At 41.7% G+C, this 27975-nt stretch overlaps 1 protein-coding gene across 13 annotated transcripts in view; it reads right to left on the bottom strand.

Moving 5' to 3' along the window:
• The window catches only part of supt20h (SPT20 homolog, SAGA complex component), an 87462-nt gene that overhangs the window by 30853 nt on the left and 28634 nt on the right, over nucleotides 1–27975 (bottom strand). For all 13 annotated transcript variants that reach the window (XM_085999381.1, XM_085999383.1, XM_085999382.1 and 10 more), the window contains exons 11-18: nucleotides 26996–27152; nucleotides 26842–26898; nucleotides 21708–21779; nucleotides 16668–16834; nucleotides 13604–13636; nucleotides 13386–13503; nucleotides 10941–11049; nucleotides 5658–5819 (exon numbers count right to left, since the gene is read on the bottom strand). In XM_085999381.1, coding sequence (XP_085855507.1) covers nucleotides 5658–5819; nucleotides 10941–11049; nucleotides 13386–13503; nucleotides 13604–13636; nucleotides 16668–16834; nucleotides 21708–21779; nucleotides 26842–26898; nucleotides 26996–27152 — 875 coding nt within the window. The remainder of the gene's footprint in view (nucleotides 1–5657; nucleotides 5820–10940; nucleotides 11050–13385; nucleotides 13504–13603; nucleotides 13637–16667; nucleotides 16835–21707; nucleotides 21780–26841; nucleotides 26899–26995; nucleotides 27153–27975) is intronic.

Consider the following 27975-nt stretch of genomic DNA (forward strand, 5'->3'; position numbering starts at 1 on the left):
CATTACTTAACTAAGGTGATCTGTTACATTATTGCACTCATGATTCCTCTCTGGGTTTGTGTGTCCTTTTGTAATATAGACATTCCACCCCCCCCCCCCCCCCCCCACCGGTTTGATTATATTAATATGTCTGTCTGCTTATATTTCAAATATGAAAACGTGTCTGCTCATAAAATGTTAACTTGTCTATTCTCTCTGCAGATGCTGACTGACCTGCTGTGCGTTTTTAGCATTTTCTGTTTTTGCTTCTGATTTGCAGTATTTTAACTTTATTACAAGTAAAAAGCAATCAGGCCAATATGATGAATACATTATTCAAGAAAAATTCAAAAGTCAATTACAATAAAAACAATGTATTCTTGTGCACTGGACAAACTCAAAGACTATTTTTATAGTGTTTGCATCACCAAATTGTTATTGGCTTGCCCAAATTTGTAGACCAACTTTATCAAGTCATGTTTTTCGTGTTCACCATAAAGAATTTAGTCACAAAAACTAAGGACCCTTGAGACAAAGACCTTCACAAAACACACATTCCAAAGACCTCAAATTTAATAATTTTACACTGAAATACTTGGCTCCAATAGATATTTTAGGAGCCAAAAAAAATGGTCAGAAGCCCCGAGAATCACAGGTTAAGGTTACCTTAGGTGTCAGTGCTATTCATGGACAGCTTGCTAACCCAACCAGGAAAACAACAGAGTTGATGCCTGATTGCCCCCTTTAAGGCATTATGAGGCAAAGTCACTTGACATTACTAATGCACTTTACAAGGACCTCTTCAGGCAGTGATCGTCAGTTTATTTGGATCACGAGAGTCACAAAACATGGGGTTTGAAAATAATTCAACCTTCCCCTCAATCTTCAATGCGGAGAGGAAAAAAGTAGTTTAAAACTATTTACACAACAAATCAAATACAGGATTTAAAAAAAGAAAAGTACACAGTTAACAAGAGCAGGTAAAGCAACTCCCGAAAAGGAACAAATGCTCTCCCCACAGCAGGTTCAGGAGGATGCCATATGATAGGTTCCATGGCTATACTTTAATTTAAAGAATGATGTACTATTATATCAAGCAGTAAATAATCATTTTCTTATTAATTTACACGACACATTATCACAGATAACTAGGGTGGCAACTTTAGCACAGATAGACCAGCCTACCCTGCAAAATTGAGGTGCTTAGAGAAGTTGTGCAGGTTTCTCTTTGTGCTCTATAGATATCCTGCAGGGTCACTTAGCAAATTTTTTTAAGTGTCTGTTTCTCTTGAAAAGTTCCTTTTTGACTACTAGCAGTGGAGGGGGCAATGCATTTTACAAACCAGTTATCAGGTTCTATTTGGAGATAGGGAATCTAAGATTCTAGTGTCAATCCTACTCAACACAGGAAACAATCCCATCTCTCTAAGTTTCTTATTTTGTCCACATAATAAGACAATGTGATAACCATATCGCAAAGAAGTACAGATGAAGGTCATTTGGCCAATCTAGCCCATCCTTCAATATAAATTTATGGTCCCACCATCACAGGATCCAACACATGCTCATTCTTGAACCCTTAGTGACAGGGAAAAATTATGGATTTTCCTTCAGCTTTAAATTTAATCAGTGTTTCCTTTACCTAATTAACAAACAAGCCCTTTTCATTAAACAATAGATTTGCAACCAAATGTTCAATCTTTGTGGGTATCGCTACTATTCTAAGGGTATAATGTTTACACAAGGCAACTTAGCTGCACAGCACAAGAAATCTGCCAATCCTACAGTTGTAGCTGAGCAATTTGAGGTATAACTGCTACAGAAGGCATGGGCACCTTGTAAAAAGACTGCAGCATATTTATATTGCACTGTACCTATTCCATTTGGTATAAAATAAATGTAACTAGCAAAGTGAATAAGGGTCATCATACCCTTGTTTGCACCCATCCATAGTCATATGAGAACTCATAAGTGGAAGACAAGAATGAGTTACAGTTAATGTAACAAAGCGGGGTATATATATTGCATCCAATGGTTTTTATTCTGTTTATATCACATTTTAGGTAATTAAAATGGTACAAGACAGACATAAATTCTAATAATTATTGGGAATTAAAATGAGGTACAGATTGTAGAGTATATAAGTTATGATGTCACCTTCAAAAAATATGAAAAATGTTTAATGAAGATGGCATTAACATATATGCTAAAAAAGTGTACTTTGCAATTGGGTATTAGAGTTGTATGTAAGGTGTTGGAAAGAAAATTTGTAGTAAAAGGATGGAATGGTAGAATTTTAGATCGCTGTAAATTCCCAGGCTTAACTTTAACTTCTCCAGTAGACTCCTTCGGGTTGTCAGTGCACTTATATTTTTAAATTAGAGCTTAAAAATTCGCAGCAACCAATTTTCAGAAATGTTCATCCTAGTTATCTTGAACTGCATGGTTATGCCACCTAATATACATTTAAGAAAGCTTATGTTGTTTTGTCTGGAATTCTCTTAAAGGAGTGGGCAATCTCTGACTGTCCTGGTTTGAATGCCCTGCTAACCATGACCTGTGAAGTAGAGCAGGTGAAAAGAATCAAAATTTCCATGTATGTAATGCATCAAATCTTCTCTAAGTTACTTAAAAAATATATATATGAAGTCTTCACAATCTATTTGAAGGCTGCACCAATATGTGCTCATAAGTAAATATAGGGCTGGATATTCCGATCCCTACGGGTGTGTATGCGCTGTGTACACACCCGTAGGGACATCGGAAATGCCGGTTTCAGGTACGCGAAGCGCATGTGCTGGAAACCGGCATTTCCGATCTGTCAAGAATGCTCTCGACGAATCGGACGCCTGCCCTGGAGAAGGGCCTCTGCGGGCAGAGAGTTCCGCTTTCTGCAGAACCTCCGCCCGCAGAAAACCCTTAGAAATCTTATGCCTGGTAAAAGTAGGTGCAAGGCCTGCTTTTACCAGCATAAGATTTTTAAAAAATTCTCACTCATTTATCATTTAAAAATACTAAAAGGTAAGTTTATTTTTAGCCCCGTAAAAAACTTCAATTACTTTTTTCAAAAAATTAAATTTTTGTTTAAAATATTTAATTTATTGTAATTTCAACTAATTATTAAAATGTGATTTTAAAAAATGTATTTAATGTTTTAGTGTTTTTGGGGTGATCTCCATTCATATATTTGACAGGTCTATCTGTCAAGTGTATGAAGGGAGATTCCATTCTTTGATTGGCTCCCCATGGCCCAAGTGATCCCAGGGACGCTTGCGAACCGCATGCGCCTCTGGGATACGTGGGCCCTGCGCATCTCAAGTTGGAGAGGCCCAGGAACGGAAGTGTCCGGACCTCGGGAGCCCTCAGGTAAGTCCGTAGATTTATTCCAGATCGGAGGCCGCCGCATGCAGGAAGCCTCCGATCGGAAAATACGGCCCGTAGTGTTTAGTCTTAAAATTGATAGGATCCTCTACCATCTATCAAAAGCCCTTTTTATGGTCAAGTTTACCAGCCTCACCAATGTCTGAGATCTACTTTATGGTTGGGCCTGGGTATGGACTCTCACAGGCTGAGCAGGATTCAAGGCATTAACATAGCTTGAACTGAAAGACACCAAAGGGATGGATTTTCACAGACTGATTCTCAAGGTCTTGGCAGTGCAAGGTTTATCTCTCAGACCAACTTGCAGGGAAAATAATACTCCTTTGAAATAATAACACTTAGAAATATTTAAAAAATTTCAACCACTGGACACTTATGGTAATGCTGCTTCCAATTTTAATGTGTGTAATTCCCTTCTCACTAATTCCACAAAGCTGCTGGAATTGTTTTGCTCTATAGAAGGTAAGAAGATTTGAATAGTTATCTGCATGTACCATGGCCCTAATAGATTCAAGTATAAGGGACAGGAATAAATTCTATTGGGGCAAAATGTACTTGTTTTCAGCTCAGCTACAGAAATAAACTTATCATCTCTCAGGGCAGACAGACATTGGATGTCAGCAAATTAACATGCAATTGCATCAATGTATAAATTAAAGCCCTATAAACAGGGTCTATGACAATTCAACAATTTGCATTGTGCCTGCTCTGTGAATTATAAATAAACTACCAAGGGACAATTTCTTTTAACAAGTGTCACCTGTATTTTCACAAAGGTGGGCTCAAGTATTTGTTATTTCTCAATTTTAAGTTGTTTCTTCAGTTAACTGTATTGGTATATTATAAAAGAGTTTGATGGAGTTATTATAATTGTGTGAAAGTACAGTGATTTACAAGGGTCACTGAAGCACAAATATAGTAAAGAATGAAAGTAATTGTTACAAAATATTTACATTGATTGAAATATATATCTGCATTTATATAGTATTTTTCATGTCTAAACACTTCGATGCACTGTACACAGTGAACTACTTTTTGAAGTGCAGTGATTGTTATGTGGACAAATGTGCCAATAATATTCCACAAACAGCCATGTCTGTTTTTAGCTGGTACTGGCTGAGGGAGTAATGTAGACTTGCTCTTCTTCAAATAGTGCTGCAGAAACTTTAACGTCCACCTGAACCACCAGAACAGGTAGCTAGGACCTGTGTTTAACATGTTATCCAAAAAACAGCACTCCAAACAATGCATCACTCCCTCTGAACTGCACCGGAGTTTCCGCCTAGATTATATGCTCAAACCCTAATCTACAAGCAAAAGTGCTACCAATTGATTCAAGCTGTATCCTAACTCGCACCAAGTCTCGTTCATCCATCACCACTGTGCTCGCTGACTGACATTGGCTCTCGGTCTGGCAACTTCTCATTTAAAAAATTCTCATCCTTGCTTTCAAATCCCTCCACTCATCCTTCCCTATCTCTGTAACCTCCTCCAGCCCTACAACCCACCGAGATATCTGCGCTCCTGCAATTCTGGCCTCTTGTACACCCCCAACTTTCATCGCCGCACCACTGGCAGCTGTAGCATCAGCTGCCTAGGCCACATGCTCTGAAATTCCCTGCCTAAACCTCTCCACCTCTCTCTCCTCCCTTAAGACACTCTTTAAAACCTACATCTGAGACCAAGCTGTCCTCATATGGCTCTGTTAAATTTTGTTTGATAATGCTCGAGAAGCGCCGTGCAACATTTTACTATGTTAAAGGCGCTATATAAATGCAAGTTGCTGTTGATATAATCTATGGGCACATTCCAATTCAAATTTCTACTGCATTTTGCCATTTCTGAGGATAAAGTGTGACCTGTTTCCTGCAGTAGTAATGAAGTAATTTATTTAGCTTTCACCTCTTGTTATACAGAACTAAGTTATTCTTAAGGAGGTTAAGAACTTAAGCATGTAAGCTCAAATTGTGATCCTTTGAATTTATCACTGTCTTTTGCCATCAAATCTTTTATACATTCATCTTATACCAATGCTTGTAAAGGGTTCAATTTGTCAACTACAGCACTCATTTATTTTCACTTTGACTATTTTGAGTACACAAACATACAAAATGCAGTATAATACAATTATATACATCAAACTTAATTAAATTATACATTTAAATCTGGCACACATTCAACACAAGAGAACGCATTCTTAGGGAAAAGCAGCACTAAGCAATTTAGCTTCTTGACGACTATGCACACCATTAACATAGTGAACTAGCCACAAATATGTTGCTAGTTATTCCACTCACTTTGTGATGAGCCCACTGGAGACATGGCAGGTGGTGAGAGCATGTTCACTTGATTTAGATCCATAGAATGCTTTCTAGACAGACTAGCACTTTTGGTAGTAGGAGGAGGGGGAGTTGTGGATTTCAGGTGGCCACTTGGTTGCAATGGACTAAAGACATTTCCTAAAATACAGAGCACAAATATATTTTAGTACAGCACTCTACTTAAAAAAAAGAGCTTACCATTGAGCTCTGGGCAAACTAAGGTCTTAATTTTCCATTCCCCATTTTTTCTTTTGTTCTTCTCTCGGTCATCCTTCCTCAAGCCAGCCTATGTACTATTCCCTCCATAAGAAAAGAAGCAGATGGACCTGCTTCCTGGCCTCTGTCAATCTCTGTTCCTATTTTCAATGTTGTTAATAGTTGGACACAAAGGAAATCTTATGAACAGGAATAGGCTATTTGACCCAACAAATCTGTTCCCTTTTTGAGTGATCACCAATTTATTTTCTCACCTTCTTACTTACCAATCTATCCCTACTTTCTCCAAAAAACACAACTCCAAGAACACACAAATTAAATGAACTTATTAAAATGATTACATTTCTGCTTTGGTGGAATGTTTTTCTTTCTCAATCAGCAAAATTTGTTTTACTACTTGACATGCTGCAGATCTACATCAAAAAAGAGTTATTCTCTGATTAATGAAATAGCCTTTAGAGTTAGCTTGTATCTGTCACTCAAGACCCAAAAGTGCAAAGATTCACATAGTCATAGCACTGACATATTTTAAGGTCTGATGAAAGGTCATCGACCTGAAACATTAACTTTGTTTCTTTCTCCACAGATGCTGCCTGACCTGCTGAGTATTTCCAGTATTTTCTGCTTTAATCTCCAAGAACACAGACAAGGGCATCCTGTGGTGATTTCTTTCAAAGAAGCAACAAGCTTCTATTTATTGCCACCCCAACCACACAAGTTAGGGAACACATATTAAACAGTTTGCTTACTTTTAATTTTATAAATACCAACTTACTCTTAGGGGTATGTTATTTAACTTTTAGAATTTCATGGTGTGGAGATGCCGGTGTTGGACTGGGGTGGACAAATGTAAGAAGTCACACAACACCAGGTTATAGTCCAACAGTTTTATTTGAAATCACAAGCTTTCGGAGCGCTGCTCCTTCGTCAGGTGAAGTGGAGAAATGCATAAAGACACAGCTTATATAGTCAGAGAATAATGCCAGATGATTACAGGTAATCTTTCTAACTGCCATTTATCACACCTCGGCAGAGAGATAATCACAGCAATCAAAGGTGTGAATGGTGTCCAAACAGGTCAGTCAGGAAAACATTACATCAAAGAACAATGAGGTGGGGTCACAAGGGGTCAAATGTTGCAGATGCTGGGGTCTGTATGAAAAACAAAAAACAGACAAAAAAACATTTTATTTGCTGGAAATCACAGCAGGTCCGGCCACATCTGTGTAGAGAGAACAAGCCAACGACGACTCGAGTCTGGATGACCCTACGTCAGGTGGGGTTACATGTAACGTGACATGAACCCAAGATCCCGGTTGACGCCGTCCTCATGAGTGCGGAACTTGGCTATCAGTTTCTGCTGTACGATTTTGCGTTGCCGTGTGTCTCGAAGGCCGCCTTGGAGAATGCTTACCCGAAGATCGGAGGCTGAATGTCCTTGACTGCTGAAGTGTTCCCCGACTGGGAGGGAACACTCCTGCCTGGCGATTGTTGCGCGGTGTCCGTTCATCCGCCGTCGCAGTGTCTGCATGGTCTCGCCGATGTACCATGCTCCGGGGCATCTTTTCCTGCAACGTATGAGGTAGACAACGTTGGCCGAGTCACATGAGTATGTACCATGTACCTGGTGGGTGGTGTCCTCACGTGTGATGATCTAGCATGTCTTGCAGAGGTTGCCGTGGCAAGGTTGTGTGGTGTCGTGGTTGCTGTTCTCCTGAAAGCTGGGTAATTTGCTGCGAACGATGGTCTGTTTGAGGTTAGGCGGCTGTTCAAAGGCGAGTAGTGGAGGCGTGGGGATGGCCTTAGCGAGGTGTTCGTCGTCATCGATGACATGTTGAAGGCTGCGAAGAACATGGCGTAGTTTCTCCACTCCGGGGAAGTACTGGATGGCGAAGGGTACTCTGTTGGTTGTGTCCCGTGTTTGTCTTCTGAGGAGGTCTATGCGATTTTTTGCTGTGGCCCGTCGGAACTGTCGATCGACGAGTCGAGTGTCATATCCCGTTCTTACGAGGGCGTCTTTCAGCGTCTGTAGGTGTCCATCGTGTTCCTCCTCGTCTGAGCAGATCCTGTGTATTCACAGGGCTTGTCCATAGGGGATGGCTTCTTTAACGTGGTTAGGGTGGAAGCTGGAGAAGTAGAGCATCCTGAGGTTGTCCGTGGGCTTGCGGTAGAGTGAAGTGCTGAGGTGTCCGTCTTTGATGGAGAATCGTGTGTCCAAGAATGAAACCGATTCTGAGGAGTAGTCCATGGTGAGTTTGATGGTGGGATGGAACTTGTTGATGTTATCGTGTAGTCTTTTCAGTGATTCTTCGCCGTGGGTCCATAGGAAGAAAATGTCGTCGATGTATCTGGTGTATAGCGTTGGTTGGAGGTCCTGTGCAGCGAAGAAGTCTTGCTCAAACTTGTGCATGAAGATGTTGGCGTATTGGGGTGCGAATTTGGTCCCCATGGCTGTTCCGTGTGTTTGGGTAAAGAACTGGTTGTCGAAGGTGAAGACATTGTGGTCAAGGATGAAGCGGATGAGTTGTAGGATGGCGTCTGGAGATTGGCTGTTGGTGTTGAGTACTGAGGCTGTCGCAGCGATGCCGTCATTGTGGGGATACTGGTGTAGAGTGCCGAGACGTCCATCGTGGCGAGGAGTGTTCCTGGTTCAACTGGTCCGTGGGTGCTGAGTTTCTGTAAGAAGTCTGTAGTGTCGCGACAGAAGCTGGGGTTCCCTGTACGATGGGTTTCAGGATGCCCTCGACGTATCCAGAGAGGTTCTCACACAGGGTTCCGTTGCCTGATATGATAGGACGTCCGGGTGTGTTGGCTTTGTGTATCTTTGGGAGGCAGTAGAAGTCTCCCACGCGGGGAGTACGTGGGACGAGACACACGACAACGCAAAATCGTAGAGCAGAAACTGATAGCCATGAGAACGGCCTCAACCGGGATCTTGGGTTCATGTCATGCTACATGTAACCCCACCTGACGTAGGGTCATCCAGACTCGAGTCGTCGTTGGCTTGTTCTCTCTACACAGATGCGGCCGGACCTGCTGTGATTTCCAGCAAATAAAATGTTTTTTTGTCTGTTTTTTGTTTTTCATACAGACCCCAGCATCTGCAACATTTGACCCCTTGTGACCCCACCTCATTGTTCTTTGATGTAATGTTTTCCTGACTGACCTGTTTGGACACCATTCACACCTTTGATTGCTGTGATTATCTCTCTGCTGAGGTGTGATAAATGGCAGTTAGAAAGATTACCTGTAATCATCTGGCATTATTCTCTGACTATATAAGCTGTGTCTTTAGGCATCTCTCCACTTCACCTGACGAAGGAGCAGCGCTCCAAAAGCTTGTGATTTCAAATAAAACTGTTGGACTATAACCTGGTGTTGTGTGACTTCTTACATTTAGAATTTCAAGCACAGAACAGTACTAATCCTTGGACCTCTGCCAATGAGCTGCCCTTATGAGGCATGATTGAGCAATCAGCAAGACAAGCTCACCAAAAAGCAACATTCCTGTTTTACAGAATCATAGAAAGTTACAGCACGGAAGGAGGCCATTTTGGCCCATCGTGTCCGTGCTGGCCAACAAAGAGCTATCCAGCCTAATCCCACTTCCCAGCTCTTGGTCCGTAGCCCTGCAGGTTAGAGCATCCCAAGTGCACATCCAAGTACTTTTTAAATGTGATTAGGGTTCCTGCCTCTACCACTCTTTCAGGCAGTGAATTCCAGACCCCCACAGCCCTCTGGGTGAAGAAATTTCCCCTCAAATCCCCTCTAAACCTTCCCCCAATTACTTTAAATCTGTGCCCCCTGGTTTTTGACTCCTCTGCTAAGGGAGATAGGTCCTTTCTATCCACTTTATCTATGCCCCTCATAATTTTATACACCTCAATAAGGTCTCCCCTCAGCCTCCTCTGTTCCAAGGAAAACAAACTCAGCCTATCCAGTCTTTCCTCATAGCTAAGATTCTCTACTCCCGGCAACATCCTTGTAAATCTCCTCTGTACCCTCTCTAGTGCAATCACATCTTTCCTGTAATGTGATGACCAGAACTGCACGCAGTACTCTAGCTGAGGCCTAACTAGTGTTTTAAACAGTTGAAGCATAACCCCCCTGCTCTTGTATTCTATGCCACGGCTAATAAAGGCAAGCATTCCGTATGCCTTCTTTTGATCTTAAATATGTCAACGGTGTGACTATGTGAATCTTTGCACTTTCGGGCCTTGAGTGACAGATACAAGCTGACTCTAAAGGCTATTTAACTAATCAGAGAACAACTTTTTTGATGTAGGTCTGCATCACATCAAGCAGTAAAGCAAGTTTTACTGATTGAGAAAGAAAAACATTTCACCAAAGCAGAAACTAATTGTTATTTTAATAAGCTCATTTAATTTGTATGGAGCATTTCACCAGCAATGTTACAGCTAGAAAAGAAAGAAGTCTAAGATTTATTAGTGCTAAGTACTTACTCTTAAATCAATCTCATTACCTTTTAAAATAATTTCATTAACAGGGCTCTCCTCTTCAGCAGACAAACAGACCAGCAGATGTGTTAGGTAACATAAGGAAATTATTCAGATATCACTCAAGAACACCTTTTCATTACTAGCATCAGTGCTGTTGCTAAAGAACGTAAGTGAGAACCATCACCATTTAGATTTGTGCAATGGTAGATCTTTAGTGTAGGTGACAATGATCTGTAAGGCTAACACATTGTTTTAACCTACATTAAGAACCATTAGCATTTGTACATAAGGATCGCCCAGTCATTAAAACAGGAAAGATTGGTAAGAGAGGCAGAATGGACTGGTAACAATTTAACAACTGATGCTGTAAAAGAATAAAGGCTCATATAGATTATTTGATATTTAACATATCCACATGAAACTACAAACCTATGTAACATTTTAGTAATAAATGTTTGTTAGATGTTTCAGTTCCATTCTTCTAAAGTATAATCTTTTTCACTTGTGTATGTGCCAATAAAGGCATAATCAGAAGAGATGGTTAAAGTTGCTACAGAAACAATTCAACCACTAAAGAATTTACCTGAAGAACTGCTACTTGAGCCACTAGGAAGCTTAATGGGTGGAGGTCGGTGCTTCACACCCTTCCCCAGTATAGAAGACTGGACAGATCCAGAAATTTCTTCAGATTGCTACAAAAAAAAATAACATGGCTAATCAAACATTTATTGGACAGAATATATAGAATCACATTTTTAAAAACATATGGCATTTTTCACTTGGATAAACACATAACCAGTGTTTAAGCAATTACTTTCAACATTTTAAGTCATACCACTTAACTAGTGCACTAGTTTTGATTGTAGTGAAGAACCTTTAATTTGCATCCCAATTATTCCCATCCTCTGCGCACTTCATTCCTTTCAATACGAAGAGTTATGATTGTTGCAAAATGTGCAACAAAACTCGTAATGATAGCCATGTAACACTGGAGCAGTTCTGACCGAAAATTGTGGGCTATTTTCTTGTAATACAGGTAGACTATCCTTTATCCGTAAACCTCGGGACCAGCCGTGTTTCGGTTTTCGGAGAATTTCGGATTTCGGAAGGTGGGTCGGCGGGGGGGGGGGGTCGTGTGCACGACTTACGCTGACGCACAGCGTAAGTCGTGCGCACGACCCCCCCGCCGACCCCCGCCTACACCGACGACTTACGGTCGGGGTCCGCGGGGGGTCGTGCGCACGACTTACGCGTAAGTCGGCGGGGGTCGGGGTCGGTCCGCGGGGGGGGGGGTCGGGGCCGGCGGGGGTCGGAGCCGGCGGGGGTCCGCGGGGGGTCGTGCGCACGACTTACGCTGACCCTCTGCTCAGCGTAAGTCGTGCGCACGACTTACGCTGAACGAAAAAACCTTCGGTTTTTAGAGGGTTTCGGTTTTTGTAAGTTCGGATAAAGGGTAGTCTACCTGTATTGATTTTTACTACTAGTGTGTATATATAGTTACATGCCTTACACAATTCTTGGGATTTTGCCTACACTAAAAAAAAGCCATCTGCGTCTTCTCCAATAAAATAACTGATTGGTGATAACCAATGTGACTATTTCAGTACATTAATTGACGTTAAAAAGAGCTGCCCTTCCAAGATCAAATCAGTAGCTATATATAAATATTAGTTTTTTTAAATGGAAAAAGCATAATTTTAGACTGGAATTAGCAGGGCCAGCAGAGGCTGTACAGTCATAAGAACATAAGAAATAGGAGCAGCAGTAGGCCATACGGCCCCTCGGGCCTGCTCCGCCATTCAATAGGATCATGGCTGATCTGAATCTAGACTCACGTCCACTTCCCTGCCCTCTTCCCGTAACCCCTAATTCCCTTATCTGCTAGGAAAATGTCTATCTCCATTTTAAATTTATTTAATGTCGCAGCTTCCGCAGCTCTCTGGGGTAGCAAATTCCATAGATTTACTACCCTCTGAGTGAAGAAGTTTCTCCTCATCTCAGTTTTGAAAGGGCAGCCCCTTATTCTAAGATTATGCCCCCTAGTTCTAGTCTCACCCATCAGTGGAAACATCCTCACCGCATCCACCCGATCAAGCCCCCTCACAATCTTATATGTTTCGATAAGATCGCCTCTCACTCTTCTGAACTCCAATGAGTAGAGGCCCAACCTACTCAACCTTTCCTCATACGTCAACCCCCTCATCTCTGGAATCAACCTAGTGAACCTTCTCTGAACCGCTTCGAGAGCAAGTATATCTTTTCTTAAATATGGAAACCAAAACTGCATGCAGTATTCCAGGTGTGGCCTCACCAATACCCTGTATAACTGCAGCAAGACTTCCCTGTTTTTATACTCCATCCCCCTTGCAATAAAAGCCAAGATTCCATTGGCCTTCCTGATCACCTGCTGCACCTGCATACTAACTTTTTGTGTTTCATGCACCAGGACCCCCAGATCCCTTTGTACTGTAGCACTTTGCAATTTCTCTCCATTTAGATAATAACTTGCTCTTTGATTTTTTCTGCCAAAGTGCATAACCTCACACTTTCCAACATTATATTGCATCTGCCAAATCTCTGCCCACTCACTTAGCCTGTCTATGTCCTTTTGCAGGTTTTTTATGTCCTCCTCACTCACTGCTTTCCCTCCCATCTTTGTATCGTCGGCAAACTTGGATACGTTGCACTCGGTCCCTTCCTCCAAATCGTTAATATAGATCTTGTATGGGGGACAGATGTAATTAGTTTATTCCCGGATTCATCCTTGTACAGAAACCAGCAGGACCACAGTGGCTGTTGGAGCTGGCCATTTGAGGTTCTGTTACTCAAAATAATCAATTACATTTAAAAAAAAAAAAAAAAAATTTCAATTGTCATTTTCACCAAAAAGATGAACTCAATAAAATGCAACTATCAAGTACGATGGGTAAAGATATCAAGAGCAAGAGAATGGGCAGATTTAAATAAATAAATAATTCGGAGCACAAATCCAAGCTGTAAATAGTAAAACACACTATTGTGAACCCACCTCAATTTCTTTCCCAGGAGACAAGTGACCCTGGCTCACTGAGCCAGCTGAATTGTGGGAAATCTTCACTGGGCACTTGGTGTCCTGCTGCAAAACCTCAAAATACTGCTTTACAAACCTGCAGTTTAACAAGATGGGTTTTAAACAGTAAACCCTTACTAGGAAAACTCTGTAATACACAGTATGTGGAGGATGAGAGGAAAAACAAGGGCACTCACCTATCGGCTTCTGCTTTTGTACCTATAGGGAACCTGGTATACAAAACAATGTTAATCAGTTGAGAGTCATGGAACCAATATAGAAACTGTATAGACTTAGAACTATTCAAATGTAAACACACTTCTGCAAGTTAAAGGCCCTCAACTCTGACTTAGAATGTTGTGGGTTCAAGCCCCATTACAGACATGAGCACATAGTCTAAGCTGACACTTCGGTTCAGTATTGAGATGCAATCTTTCAGATGCAACGTTAAACCGAGGCCCCATATGCCAGCTCAAGTGGACTTAAAAGACCCGATGGCTGTTTGAGGAAGAGCAAAGTTGGTTTCCTGGCAAACATTCTTTCCTCATCCAGCACCACCAAAAAACAGATTATCTGGTCATTCATTCATTTCATGCTTGTGGGACAAATTGGCTGCTGCCTTTGCCAAAAAATAACAGTGGTTGCATTGCAGGAGTAATCCATGAACTATAAAGCATTTTAGGATGTCCTGTGGTGTTATATAAATTCAAGCTTAAAAAAAAATAATTTCTTATAAATTATAATATTTAGCAACTACAAAGTATTTTTTAAAGTTTTTATATAACCAAAATGATATTTTGATACTTCTGAATCATTCAGATCTGGCAATTCTTTGTGACATTACTGTTCCTGAATCCTATCATTTGTAACAAATTTTCAGACAAAATGATAGTGCACTTTCCAAAGAATAATTTCATAATCCTAAACACTTTAAAAGGAATTATCAGTCTATATCTCTTGTCTCCCTGCTGCCATTTAAATTGTTGCTGAGGCAGCCTGGGTGCATGCATTTGGTTTACAATTCTCCCACATGTGACATGGTGGGCACCCTTTGGTCATGACATCACCGAGTCACATGAGGGGGAATTGTACATTTTAAAACCTAAATTGCAGCAAGGAACTAAAAGGCCTACAGTGACAAATGTTCAATTTAGGATTATCTAACAACTCACGAGAAAATGGCAAAAAAATCTTTACTTAAATTCAAGGCTGAAATGTTAGAATTGGTACTGTAATTATTAAAGCCTGGATATTCCAATCAGGTGTGAGCCAGACCAAAAGTGAGTCAGGTGCCATTCCTGCCCGCCAGTCGTCAAGAAGCTCATCCTATGCTAGTTTCCGTATAATATTTTGGATGAATAGTTATTTTTTATTCATCATGGGGCGTGGGCGTCACTGGCAAGGCCAGCATTTATTGCCCATCCCTAATTTCCCTCAAGAAAAGGTGGTGGTGAGCTACATCTTGAACCGTTGCAGTCCATGTGGTGATGGTACTCCCACAGTGCAGTTAGGGAGGAAGTTCCAGGATTTTGACCCAGCCATGATGAAGGAATGGCGATATATTTACAACAAGTCAGGATGCTGTGTGACTTGGAGGGCAACTTGGAGGTGGTGATGTTCCCATGCGCCTGCTGCCCTTATCCTTCTAGGTGGTAGAGGTTGCGGGTTTGGGAAGTGTCCCTCTTCCACCTAGAAGGACAAGGGCAGCAGGCGCATGGGAACACCACCACCTCCAAGTTCCCCTCCAAGTCACACACCACCCTGACTTGGAAGTATATCGCCGATCCTTCATCGTCGCTGGGTCAAAATCCTGGAACTCCCTCCCTAAAGGGAATGTGGGAGTACCTTCACCACACGGACTGCAGCCGTTCAAGGCGGCAGCTCACCATCACCTTCTCAAGGGCAACTAGGGATGGGCAATAAATGCTGGCCTTGCCAGCGATGCCCACATCCCATGAACAAATATTTTTAAAAATCCATTCAAAAAGCAGCTGACTGGATTCCTGAGTGTGGATGCGCAATGAGAGATTATTGGACGGAATGGGAAGAGGAGGAACATATGGTTGTTTGCGGGTGGGGAAGGGAGAGGTAATAGAAGAGATAGAGGAGGGCAAGAAGGCATGGTGGTTTGTGATGGGTGGGGACTGGAAGAGGTGGTAGGAAGGAATGGCAAGCACAGGTTTAAGCCACTGGCACTCAGGCAGGGAAAGCAATAGTAAGGAGCATGGTGAGAAAATTTATGGCCACTCAGTAGGGGCAATTGTGGTGAGAGGCAGGCGGGGGAATTAGGATCCTTCCCCTCCCTCCCTCAGATTTTTAAAATCTTAAGAGGGCTTTCCCATTCTCTACAGCTCTATGTTATTGAAACAGCAATTGCTGCAATATTTTTAAACGTGCTCAAAATGCTTGAGAAACATACAACTGGTTCCCACTGCTAGCAGGAATCCAGCACCAGGACCAAAACCATTAAAAGACCAACATTGAATGAGGCTCAGATAAGGTGGTACTGTGAGCACAGCATTGGCCTCAGAGTTTAGGGGACTGACAAATACACCATCACCACCTTGGAGCTGAAATAACTCAAAGTAAGTATAGATAGGTATGCTTTAAACATGACAGTCAAGCCTGACACAAACAGGAAGTGCAGTATGCAATATTTTAAATCTATTACCCGTACATCTCTCGCGGCACTGCTCAAGGTGAGTCAAAAGATATGCGGTTTTATATCAGTGGTATAAGTATGATTGGGTACAGGAAGTAGGTGACACACTTGGAGGAAACACATACTAGTTAACTACAGTAATAAAATATAATATATAGATAGATTTACATATAGAACATCAAAGCTCCACCTATCTTGTCCAACTTTTAACTAACTTGTACAATTAGAATTCTATGAATCAGAGAAGTTAGATTGGGATTGTTACTATAGTATAATATTTCAGCTCATTTGTGTTGTACAACGCCTTCCGCCATCTATGTACTGCAATTATCATTAGCAGATAGCTCTACAGAAGATGTACAAGGTGTAATTTCATGATTTGGTTGATTGGAAATATAGGAAAGGCACATTCCCTGAAATTTCTTTCAATAATATAGACAATGTTCATTGGTGAAGCTACTGCTTTGGGCCAGTGGTTTTAAACTTGGGGCACAACATGGTTCACGCCAAAACATTTATTTTGCATTCACACAACTTCCCAATTCAGTCCCAGTCCTATTCATTCCCTAATCCTGCTTGTGCAACAAACTTCTACTTACGGGATGTGAGTAACCAACTGTTCGTTTTCTTCCTCTGGTTTGGGGTCCTTCGTCATTTGTATCTTACCATAAAAGAGGGGGTCATCTGATGACTGGTAAATTGTTAATTTGGAGGCGTGAACTTGATCAGTCCCTTCCCACTCAAAAATGTATTCATCATTTGCTTCCTGAAAGGATTCAATAATTAAACATCACCTTCTTCTTAATGACTTCATTACATGTTACACAGCAGAACAAAAGACTAGATGTGAACATAAATGTTACTGGTGGTTAAATCTCTGACACTTTTACCAACACCGAGTACCAAGTATCACTCCCCTGCAGTTATGGTCACTATTTCCCAATTGTTCCCCATCTCTCATATCAATTGTTTGCCCTATTTCATTTCCCAGAACTAAATAAACAATTCTTACCTGTTGGACCAGAAAGACACTGATTTAGGAAGCAATCATGATAAAAAAATTTAAAAACTGTTCCTCACCTTTATCCCAGTCTATCTTGGGATAGATAAAATCACCCAATTAATGTACTGTTGTTCTTGCATATTTCTCCAAGCTGTCTAAAAAATCTTCCTCTCTATCGTTTAGTATTTTGCTTTTATTTCTTCTTCATTATCTTGTTTATTCTCTCCACTTGCCATGCTAGTTTTAAAACTCTCCCACAGCACAAGCTACTCTCCCAGCAAGAACATTGCAGATGACACAAAAATTGGTGGAGTGGTAAATAGCGAGGAGGGAAGCCTCAGGCTACAGGACGATATAGACGGGTTGGTCAGATGGGCAGAACAGTGGCAAATGGAATTTAACCCTGAAAAGTGTGAGGTGATGCATTTTGGGAGGACTAACAAGGCAAGGGAATACACAATGAATGGTAGGATCCTAGGAAGGCCAGAGGAATCTTGGTGTGCATGTAAATAGATCCCTGAAGGCAGCAGGACAGTTAGATAAGGTGGTTAAAAAGGCATATGGGATACTTGCCTTCATTAGCCAAGGCATAGAATATAAGAGCAGGGAGGTTATGATGGAGCTGGACAAAACGCTAGTTAGGCCACAGCTGGAATACTGTGTGCAGTTCTGGTCGCCACACTATAGGAAGGATGTGATTGCATTGGGGAGGGTGCAGGGGAGATTCACCAGGATGTTACCTGGGCTGGAGCGCTTCAGCTATGAAGAGAGACTGGACAGGCTGGGGTTGTTTTCCTTAGAGCAGAGAAGGGACCTGATTGAGGTGTACAACATTATGAGGGGCATAGATAGGGTAGATAGAAAGGAACTTTTCCCCTTAGTAGAGGGGTCAATAACTAGAGGGGTCAATAACCAGGGGGCATAGTTTCAAGGTAAGGGGCAGGAGGTTTCGAGGGGATTTGAGGAAAAACTTTTTCACCCAGAGGGTGGTTGGAATCTGGAACTCACTGCCTGAAAGGGTGGTAGAGGCAGGAACCCTCACAACATTCAAGAAGCATTTAGATGAGCACTTGAAATGCCATAGCATACAAGGCTACGGACCAAGTGCTGGAAAATGGGATTAGAATAGACAGGGCTTGATGGCCGGTGTGGACACGATGGTCTGAAGGGCCTCTTTCTGTGCTGTATAAATCTATGACTCTATGACATTGGTCCCAGAATTGTGCAAGTGTGAAGCCACCTATCCTGCACAGGCCACTTTTGTTCCATAACTGGTCCCAATGCCCCAAGAATCTGAATTCTTCCCTCCAATACCATCTGTCCAGATATGCATTTAACCTCCCGTATCCTACTATTCCCACACTGTCTAGCAGGGTAAGAGATTTCTACCCTTGTAGGCCCCGTTCTTTAATCTGTCTTCTAATTTCTGTAACTCCCTTTGCAGGATCTCAATTCTATTCCCTCCTGTAATTGGATCTGACATGAACTACGACTGTTTCCTCTCCCGTTTTGCACCTACAGGAAACTTTCGATTAACCGGCCACTAAATAACCAGAACGCTCTATCCACCGGCAAAATTCAGGAGTCGGTTCAGATAACTTTTTTTTACTTTTAGTTACTTTTTTTACTCATTTGTGGCTGTGCAAGCGTGTAGCTGAAGCTGTTGCTAAGCTAGAGACGCTTGCAAGTTGTGCCGATTGTTTTGAAGCTGGGTTTGTTGCTTTAGACGGAGCTCTGAGCTCCGTATGTTTTAACTATAGCGTTCGGTTATCCGGCATTGTTGATGGACCGGCACCAGGTCGGTCCCGTCCGTGCCGGATACCAGAAAGTTTCCTGTACTATGTTACCGTAGAATCTGAGAGGTAAACACCATCAAGAATTCTTATTATATGGCTATAAAAGTACACATTTATTCTCCTGACCTTTCTTCTGCACGCCAGCTTCCCTTTTGGTAACTACTTATTCCACAGTGCCGCAGCTTTGCTTATTGTTGCACTTCTCTAAGTTATTGCCACTATCACAGGTAATCAATACTGACTATCAGTTTGTCAATTCAACATTCCTACTCAGATAGTCATCCACTTCCTTCCCTCACTAACTCCCTGCCTGCGGAGGGTGCATTCCAGGAACCCTTCAACCTTCCGTATGAATGGAATGTACAAAACTGCTCTTCAAGTTCAGAAACCTTGAGCTCAAGTGCAAGAAGTTGAAGACACTTCTCGTACATTTGGTAGACAGGATACATAAAACATCAAAAACCTTCGACAGGTGCGACACATTCTCGGCTTCAGCTGTCCCCATACTAAACTGAACTGTTTTCTCTTGAAAATAAGAATAAAATCAAACTTAGTGATTTAATCCCTCAATATAATTTGAATGCAAGTGCACCTCAAGGCTGAATTCTTGCTATTCTCTCGTTGCTTGACTAATTAAATCAAATTTATACCGTGTTAACTGACACAATAGCTGAATTACCACAGGAAAAAGCAGCCAATCATATCACTTATGCAATCAATTAATGAACCTATTACCAGTTCACAGGTAAGACACCAAATAAATAAGTTTACAGTTACTAAACACTTTCTATTATTGAATATTTAAAATTAAGTAAATTAAATCCAAGATACAATAAGCACATTTTTCAGTACATTTGCCCCAATACTGAGGCTGAACTCCACATTCTCCTGGCCGTACAAATTCAATTGAACGCTTGCTACTCACAATAATCCGAGGAATAGGAATAAAAGCACAGTGCTCATTGTTGCAACCCCCTCCATAAGAATGACAGACTAGAAGTATTTAGGGGCAGAATTAGAGCATTACAGTGCAATATACCCAACATTATCCGATGATAGAGAGCTTGTACTATATTTGGTCATTGGACCATTACTGACAATAACATCCATTTACCACAATACACCCTTCTAAATATGATAATGCTGTAAATTTTCAGCATTATCTTAATAGGCAATATTCATGTTACAATAAAATGCACTCCATTTGAACAGAATCTCCTATTTAAGCCATTGAAAAACTCAAAATAGTTCTCCAACACTATTAATTCCAAACAATTTACTACTGAAAGTTTATCTACTTCTGTTAGATGAACAAATGAGGTCTGACAAGTGATTGTAGATCAAGTAAACTGTCTAGATTTGGAATCTAGTCTAGAGTCCCATTCAATTATACAAACCATTAAAGTTGATCAAATATATATTTCAGAAGTAATTATTTGTTAAACTGAACATTAGCAATCAACCATACAGAGCAATCACATGCTTATAATTGCCTCTCAATCTTTATACTGCTTACTTGCTTCAAATTTGTAATTTCGGTTTCATTTTTGTAATAAGGAATTATTAGATATATATTCAAACAGATGAATACACTTAAAATGATTTCCTAAGAACATAAGAAATAGGAGTGGGAGTAGGCCATTTGGCTCCTCGAGCCTGCTCCGCCATTCAGTAAGATCATGGCTGATCTTCTACCCCAACTCCACTTTCCTGCACTATCCCCATATCCCTTGATTCCCTTAATATCCAAAAATCTATCGATCTCTGTCTTGAATATACTCAATGACTGAGCCTCCACAGCCCTCTGGGGTAGAGAATTCCAAACATTCACTAGCCTCTGAGTGAAGAAATTTCTCCTCATCTCAGTCCTAAATGGTCAACTCCTTATTCTGAGACTGTGACCCCTGATTCTAGAACTCCCCAGCCAGGGGAAACATCCTCCATGTATCTACCCTGTCAAGCCCTGTAAGAATTTTGTATGTTTCAATTAAATCACATCTCATTCTTCTAAACTCTAGAGAATATAGGCCTAGTCTACTCAATCTCTCCTCATAGGACAATCCCCCCCATCCCAGGAATCAGTCTGGTGAACCGTCGTTGCACTCTCTCTATGGCAAGTATATCCTTCCTTAGGTAAGGAGACCAAAACTGTACACAATACTCCAGGTGTGGCCTTACCAGGGCCCTATATAATTGCAGTAAGACTTCTTTACTCTTATACTCAAATCCTCTTGTAATAAAGGCCAACATACCATTTGCTTTCCTAATTGCTTGCTGTACCTGTATGTTAACTTTCAGTGATTCATGTACAAGGACACCCAGGTCCCTCTGAACCCCAACATTTCCCAATCTCTCACCATTTAAAAAATACTCTGCTTTTCTATTTTTCCTACCAAAGTGGGTAACTTCATATTTCTCCACGATATTCCATTTGCCATGTTGTTGCCCACCCACTTAGCCTGTCTATATCTCCTTGAAGCCTCTTTGCATCCTCCTCACAACTTACATTCCCACAGAGCTTTGTATCATCAGCAAACTTGGATATATTATATTTGGTTCCTTCATCCAAATCATTGACATAGATTGTAAATAGCTGAGGCCCAAGCACTGATCCTTGTGGTATCCCACTAGTTATAGCCTGCCAACCCGAAAATGGTTCCGATTTTGAAAATTTTCACTTTCAAAAAATCCTCACAGCTGAATATGTCTATTTTGTCCCACATTCCCAATGTAATAAATCACTGCAATTAGAAGCACTGTAATTGGAAGTAAGCTCTATGGTGTCTGAACAAGTCCCACAAGATATCTGAAGAAACCAGCCAAAGAACAGAGGTACTTACATGGGCTGGCCAGACAGCTGTTTGCAAGTCATCAGATTTGCTAGCTTTTTCCACCTTCGCATACTTTTCCACCTAGAGCAAGTGCCAAATTTGAAACCAAAATTAATGAACAGAAAACAGAAGAGCTTTTCACTTTGTAAGCTTCATACTATGAAACCTTTGAATGAGTCCCTCTCCCACTGCCACCCCAAAATTAATATGAAAATCTATCCTTTAAAATTCACTTAACAAAATGTAGTCAGAGATGCTAAAGCACTGAGAGAGAGAACCCAAAAACTGAATGCAAGTTAATAACAATTACACATATTTCCCAGACGTCTACTTAAAGGCTGGTTTTGGGGGCTGCAAATAGCCGTCAAATTCTGAAACGCGTGAAGGCTTACACCTCAAGAAAACTGCAAAACTGAACAGAACACATGTTTATCTCAATTACAGAAGACAAATGACTATTGCTTATATTAAATTATCAGCATTATATTATACATCAACATGGGGCTCAATTTAAGGGTGCTGTTGTCACATTGAAGCAATTTGTTGCCTAGAGTAGAATGTGAAAACTCAGTTTTACAGCCACCAGGTTCAAAATCTCCTACAGTACAACTTCTATTCGATTTTTGAAGAGCTCTAATTTTAGCATTCAACAACTCAGACTGGGGAAGGTTGACTCTGGAACAGTCAAAATAAGATAGTGACGTCTTGCTTTCTAATGTCAGATTAGGGACTCCTGACTTGCAAAGTGTAGGGCAAAGTTGTGTGTTTCATTATTTAGATGGCATGAGAACTGAAAGGAAACAGGTAATTTTACTGTGAAAATGATATTCTGTTCATTCACATTTTTCATGTAAAATAAATTAAGTTTCTTGGTTTCCAATGGTGATTTGTCCAGATGAAGTATTTTACAGCCTGCTTCCAAAACATAGAAATACACATGGTGGCATGTGCGAGATTACTGCTTATATTGTTACGGTTCCCAGGTCACACAATCATTTAACTAGATATTGGGCAGTAAAGGTACTCGCTATTTCTTAGGGGATAGGAGACTGGTATACGGAAATGACCGGTGACTCCGAAGCCAAGAGTGTCAAGCATCGACCTGACATTCCTACCACTATTTGCACAGGTACTAGTGAGTGCCTTAAAACACTGGCTTTCTTGTCGGTAGCCTAGTTTGTTAGGACTGGAACTAATCACCAAAAATGTCCTAGGTCTCTTTACAGTACACTCATTGGTAATTATGTGTTTTGGCTTCTCATAATGGTCGTCCTTTGCTTTGGGCGATAGTTTTAACACCTTGAAAAACAACCTACAAGTAGCTGCTTTGTTCTTCACAAGTGTTACAGAATTCCACATGTGGTAGAGGTGTACATTATTGGTCTGGGTATATATAAAATGATCTTGTCATGTAATTTCCTGTACATTCATTCAGCTCCCTTTGAGGCTAAATCACGCTTAGATTCCTGACTTCATTATTTTGGTCCCCTCCAGTTAAACTCCTCACGCCTTTTTCGGCCCAAATGGCAGGTAGCCTGCTTTAACTGCCTCTCTGCCCAAGTTGCTCGGTGACCTGGGACACTCTGGCATTATGCCTACATTCTCATTTTCAGTTTATTTAATGAATCTGGTAATAGTCCCCACCACTTATTTGGTCACATTGGTGTCAATGCAATTTGCCCTCTATAGCCAATTTTTTTTTTTTAAAAGCAGAGTGAAGCTCCATCCTCCGTTTCTCCCCTTCCTGTTGTGAAAGATGCCCCTTCACTCCCCTCCCGCTTAGCCCCTATTCAATGTTTAGTGACAATGCTTAGTTACTGATGTGAAAATACGCTAAATGACAACAGACACACCATGATACTGCAATGATCCAAATGGGAAATTGTTCCTTTCACAACTCAATTAGCTCTTCCTCAGCAACTTGGGTTGAAGATTAAACATAGAAACATAGAAGATAGGATCAAGAGTAGGCCATTCGGCCCCTCGAGCCTGCTCCGCCATTCAATGAGATCATGGCTGATCATCCAAATTCAGTACCCAGTCCCTGCTTTCTCCCCATATCCCTTGATCCCTTTAGTCTTAAGAAATATATCTAACTCCTTCTTGAATATATTTAATGAATTGGCCTCAACTGCCTTCTGTGGTAGAGAATTCCACAGGTTCACCACTCTCTGGGTGAAGAAATTCCTCCTCATCTCTGTCCTAAATGGCTTACCCCTTATCTTTAGACTGTGACCCCTGGTTCTGGACTCCCCCGCCATCGGGAACATCCTTCCTGCATCTAGTCTGTCTAGTCCTGTTAGAATTTTATAAGTTTCAATGAGATTATAATGAAGTGTTTCGAGAGACTGGTCCTGGCTCACATCAAAGCCAGTGTTCCCGCCTCTCTTGACCAACACCAGTTTGCCTATCGTGCAAACAGATCAACGGAGGATGCAATCACAACTGCTCTACACTCTGCACTGAATCACTTAGATGGTAAAAAGACCTACATCAGAATGCTGTTCATAGACTACAGCTCAGCATTCAACACTATCGTCCCCAACAAGCTGGCCACCAAACTCCACACTCTTGGCCTGAACACTTCCCTCTGCAACTGGACCCTGGACTTCCTAACAAACAGACCCCAGTCTGTCAAATTAGGTAACCACACCTCCCCCCCCCTGACCCTGAACACGGGGGCCCCACAAGGATGTGTGCTGAGCCCCCTCCTCTACTCCCTCTTCACCCACGACTGTGTGGCTGTTCATGGTTCCAACACCATCATCAAGTTTGCGGATGATACCACGGTAGTAGGCCAGATCACCAACAACGATGAGTCAGCCTACAGGGAGGAGGTCCAGCATCTCGTGAAGTGGTGCGCCGATAACAACCTGGCCCTTAACATCAAGAAAACCAAAGAAATCATTGTGGGCTTCAGGAAGTCTAAAGGCGGAAGTCACACCCCCATCCACATCCATGGGGCTGTGGTGGAAAGGGTGGACAGCTTTAGGTTCCTCGGAGTCCACATCACGGAAGACCTCTCCTGGTCCCTCAATACCTCCTCTCTGGTGAAGAAGGCCCAGCAGCGCCTATATTTCCTAAGGAGGCTGAAGGGATGTAACCTGTCACCCCTGATCCTCTCTAACTTTTACCGCTGCACAATAGAGAGCATCCTGACGAACTGTATCACAGTATGGTATGGCAGCTGTAGCTACTATGACCGGAAAGCCCTGCAGCGGGTAGTCAAAACTGCCCAACGCATTACCGGCACCCGGCTACCGACCATAGAGCACATATACCAGAAACGCTGTTTACGGAGGTCACGGACCATCATCAAAGACCCTACCCACCCCAGCCACAGTCTGTTCGCCCTCCTGCCATCTGGGAGACGCTACAGATGCATTCGCACCCGAACGACCAGATTTAGGAACAGCTTCTTTCCCAGGGCTGTCATCCTACTGAACTCCAGAAATAAACTCTAAAGCCTGCATATCTGCCAATGCACTTTATTATGGTTATGTTTATGTTAATGTATTACAAGCCAAATGAATGTTGAATGTTTAAATGTCTTAATCTAAATGTACACTCTCGGGAGCCGCAAGCCTACATTTCGTTGTACTGCGCTTGTGCACTAACAATGACAATAAAGTTGATTATGATGGTTATGATGATTATGATGAGATTCCCCTCTCATTCTTCTAAACTCTAGCGAATATAAGCCTAATCGACCCAATCTCTCTTCATACGTCATTCCTGCCATCACAGGTATCATTCTGGCGAATCTTTGCTGCATTCCCTCCATGGCAAGAACATCCTTCCTCAGATAAGGCGACCAAAACTGCACACAATACTCAAGGTGTGGTCTCACCAAGGCCCTGTACAACTGTAAAGCCCTGGAACCATTTAAGAGGCAGTCATACTGCGGCAGGGGTGGACGGAAGGTGTCTGTAGGAGGACGAGTTAAATGGGCCACTTTCTCATCTTAATTGTCATTTTAATTTTAAAACAGAACTGGAATGTATCCAGTTCGACAAGTCGCAGCAGTGGCAGGAATTCTAGAGGCTACGGGGGTTAGGACTTAAGTGACAGGTAATCACACGTTAACGAGGTGCAAACAGCTGCTTGAACTGCCCGGAATAGTTGGCATGCTTAATACAGTTTAAGCGGCGCCTTTGTAACTGACGCCTATGGTAATGGGAAATGAGTTAGCGCCATTTGCCCGATATAAATGGTGGGGTCTGTACTCACCTACTCCTTGCATTTCTACTATTACAATATTCTCAATTAGAAATTTAAACACATTTTGTAAATGTTAATAATATAAAACCTTTGAACTGTAACCTCTATCACAGCTTTAAACTTCCACGAATGTTTTCAATATAATGGCCCAGAAATTGCTGGAGTGGCATATCTCGCGGCAAGCACCGTGAATTGGATTTTTTTACCTCGGCCATCATATTGTATTACTTATGCACCGCAAATTGCTAGAAATGCAAATTGATAATGGCACTGCAGCGTCAACAGGGCATCTGAAACCTCATGAACGTCGAGTCCAATGGTCTATCTCCTTAACCAATGAAATTTAAAGATAAGAAAGAACCAGAGTGAACGATGGTGAAGGAAATAGGGTGAATTAGAGCCAAATTAGAAACAGAAAGATAAATAAAGAGTGCATTAAGAGAGAGAAAAAAAGAGACAAAGAAAATACATATGTATTTTTTTTAAAAACCTCTAGCAACAATTTACTACCTGCGGGAGTGATGCGCCACAGTTTCAGTGTTCCCTTTCTGGGCCTCCACGGTTGAGTGACATGTCAGGAACATAAATCTCGCCATTAACAGGGTCCTTACAACATGAATTACCAGCCCTAAAATGGCTGCGGCGAGATTAACTTGTATTAACGGCACAAATCCAGCAATTTCATGGCACACGATGGGGAGGCTCATGCAGGGATGATCATTTTTCCCGTTTTGTCGAGGCTAACGGCAAATCGTCCAGCAATTTGTGGTGAATCGGAACTCGTGGCGTAGCTCCTCTTTGCCACAAATTGCTGTTTTTTTTTAACGCGCTAATAATGGTGGGTGCCGTGAACTTATTTCCAGCAATTTCTGGGGAATTATTACACAGCATTCTGGATGGACGCCAAAGAAAGCAAACTTACATCAATTTCAGATGGCACAGTGAGCTGGCAAGGATTCTGCTTCCACATATCAACACACTTCCAAAAAAGGGAGAAAAAAATCCTGTTAGAACTGTGCACAATAGAAAATAAATGAACATAGGCATTTGTTTTTGAAAAATACAAAGGAACATACATTTCCAGCTCTTGAAATTTTAAGGTCAATGGGTGGCGCTGATTTTCTTTCCTTTCTTTTTTGTAAATAATCAAACAGTTTGAGATGAGGTGGTGGTGTGAATTGGGCTAGCTCCTGCTGTTTGTTCAATGCTGGCCGGGAGAACCGCTTCATACACCTAGTGAAGGTAGCCAGAATGGACAATTAAAATGACCCAAATTAATAACCAGTAAACAGAGCTCAAAACATAATACACGGTAAATTCAAAATCTTTTTTCCTAATTCTGGATTGGATAAGAGGAGAATAAAAGTGGGCCGCAGAAAGTATAAGTGGGAGATCTCTCAAAATTCATGGCTTGTCCAGTAGCTTTAAGCATTAGAACATCCAGCTCCTAGCCCAGAGTAATAACTGGGACAAATCCTAGTCTCAGCCAACATGAAGTTCCCATTGGGTACACTGGACTCATTGTTCCTCTTCAAAGTTCACATCATAGGAAGCCAAGGAAGTGCTAAAATTTCACATAACTTATGACTTATTACAGATTAGTGCATGGACAGAAATGTCACATGATTTGCAAATTATCAGCAGTGAGAAAACTTGCTCATCCGTCTCCTTGACCACCACCTGCCCCGATGCAAACATACAACTTTATTGGGTTTGGGTTGGTCGTGGATGATCATAAAATAAAAATACACATCTATTTATTTAAAACTTTAGATACATCTTAAGTCCTAAGTAGAATGATTATAGAAGTTATTTCAAATAGTGCTGAGTTTAAAATATATAGGGGGAGAAATGGAGTATAGCCCCGTTTGGGGCGCCTGCCTCGGCAGGGTGCTAAAAGTAGCGCCCTGGAAACATTCGCGCACCCGCACCGGAAATTGAGTGGTTGCGCCCCAAAGGGAAGCGCGGCGCTACTGGAGGCACCCTGCATCCCTCTTGGGGCGCTGCGAGTGAATATCGTGGCGCAACGTGCCGCAGCGCCACACGCTGCGGCACA

Source organism: Somniosus microcephalus, chromosome 10 (genome assembly GCF_052327205.1).
Source record: "Somniosus microcephalus isolate GS21.2 chromosome 10, FLI_Smic_1.0, whole genome shotgun sequence".
Classification (NCBI taxonomy): domain Eukaryota; kingdom Metazoa; phylum Chordata; class Chondrichthyes; order Squaliformes; family Somniosidae; genus Somniosus; species Somniosus microcephalus.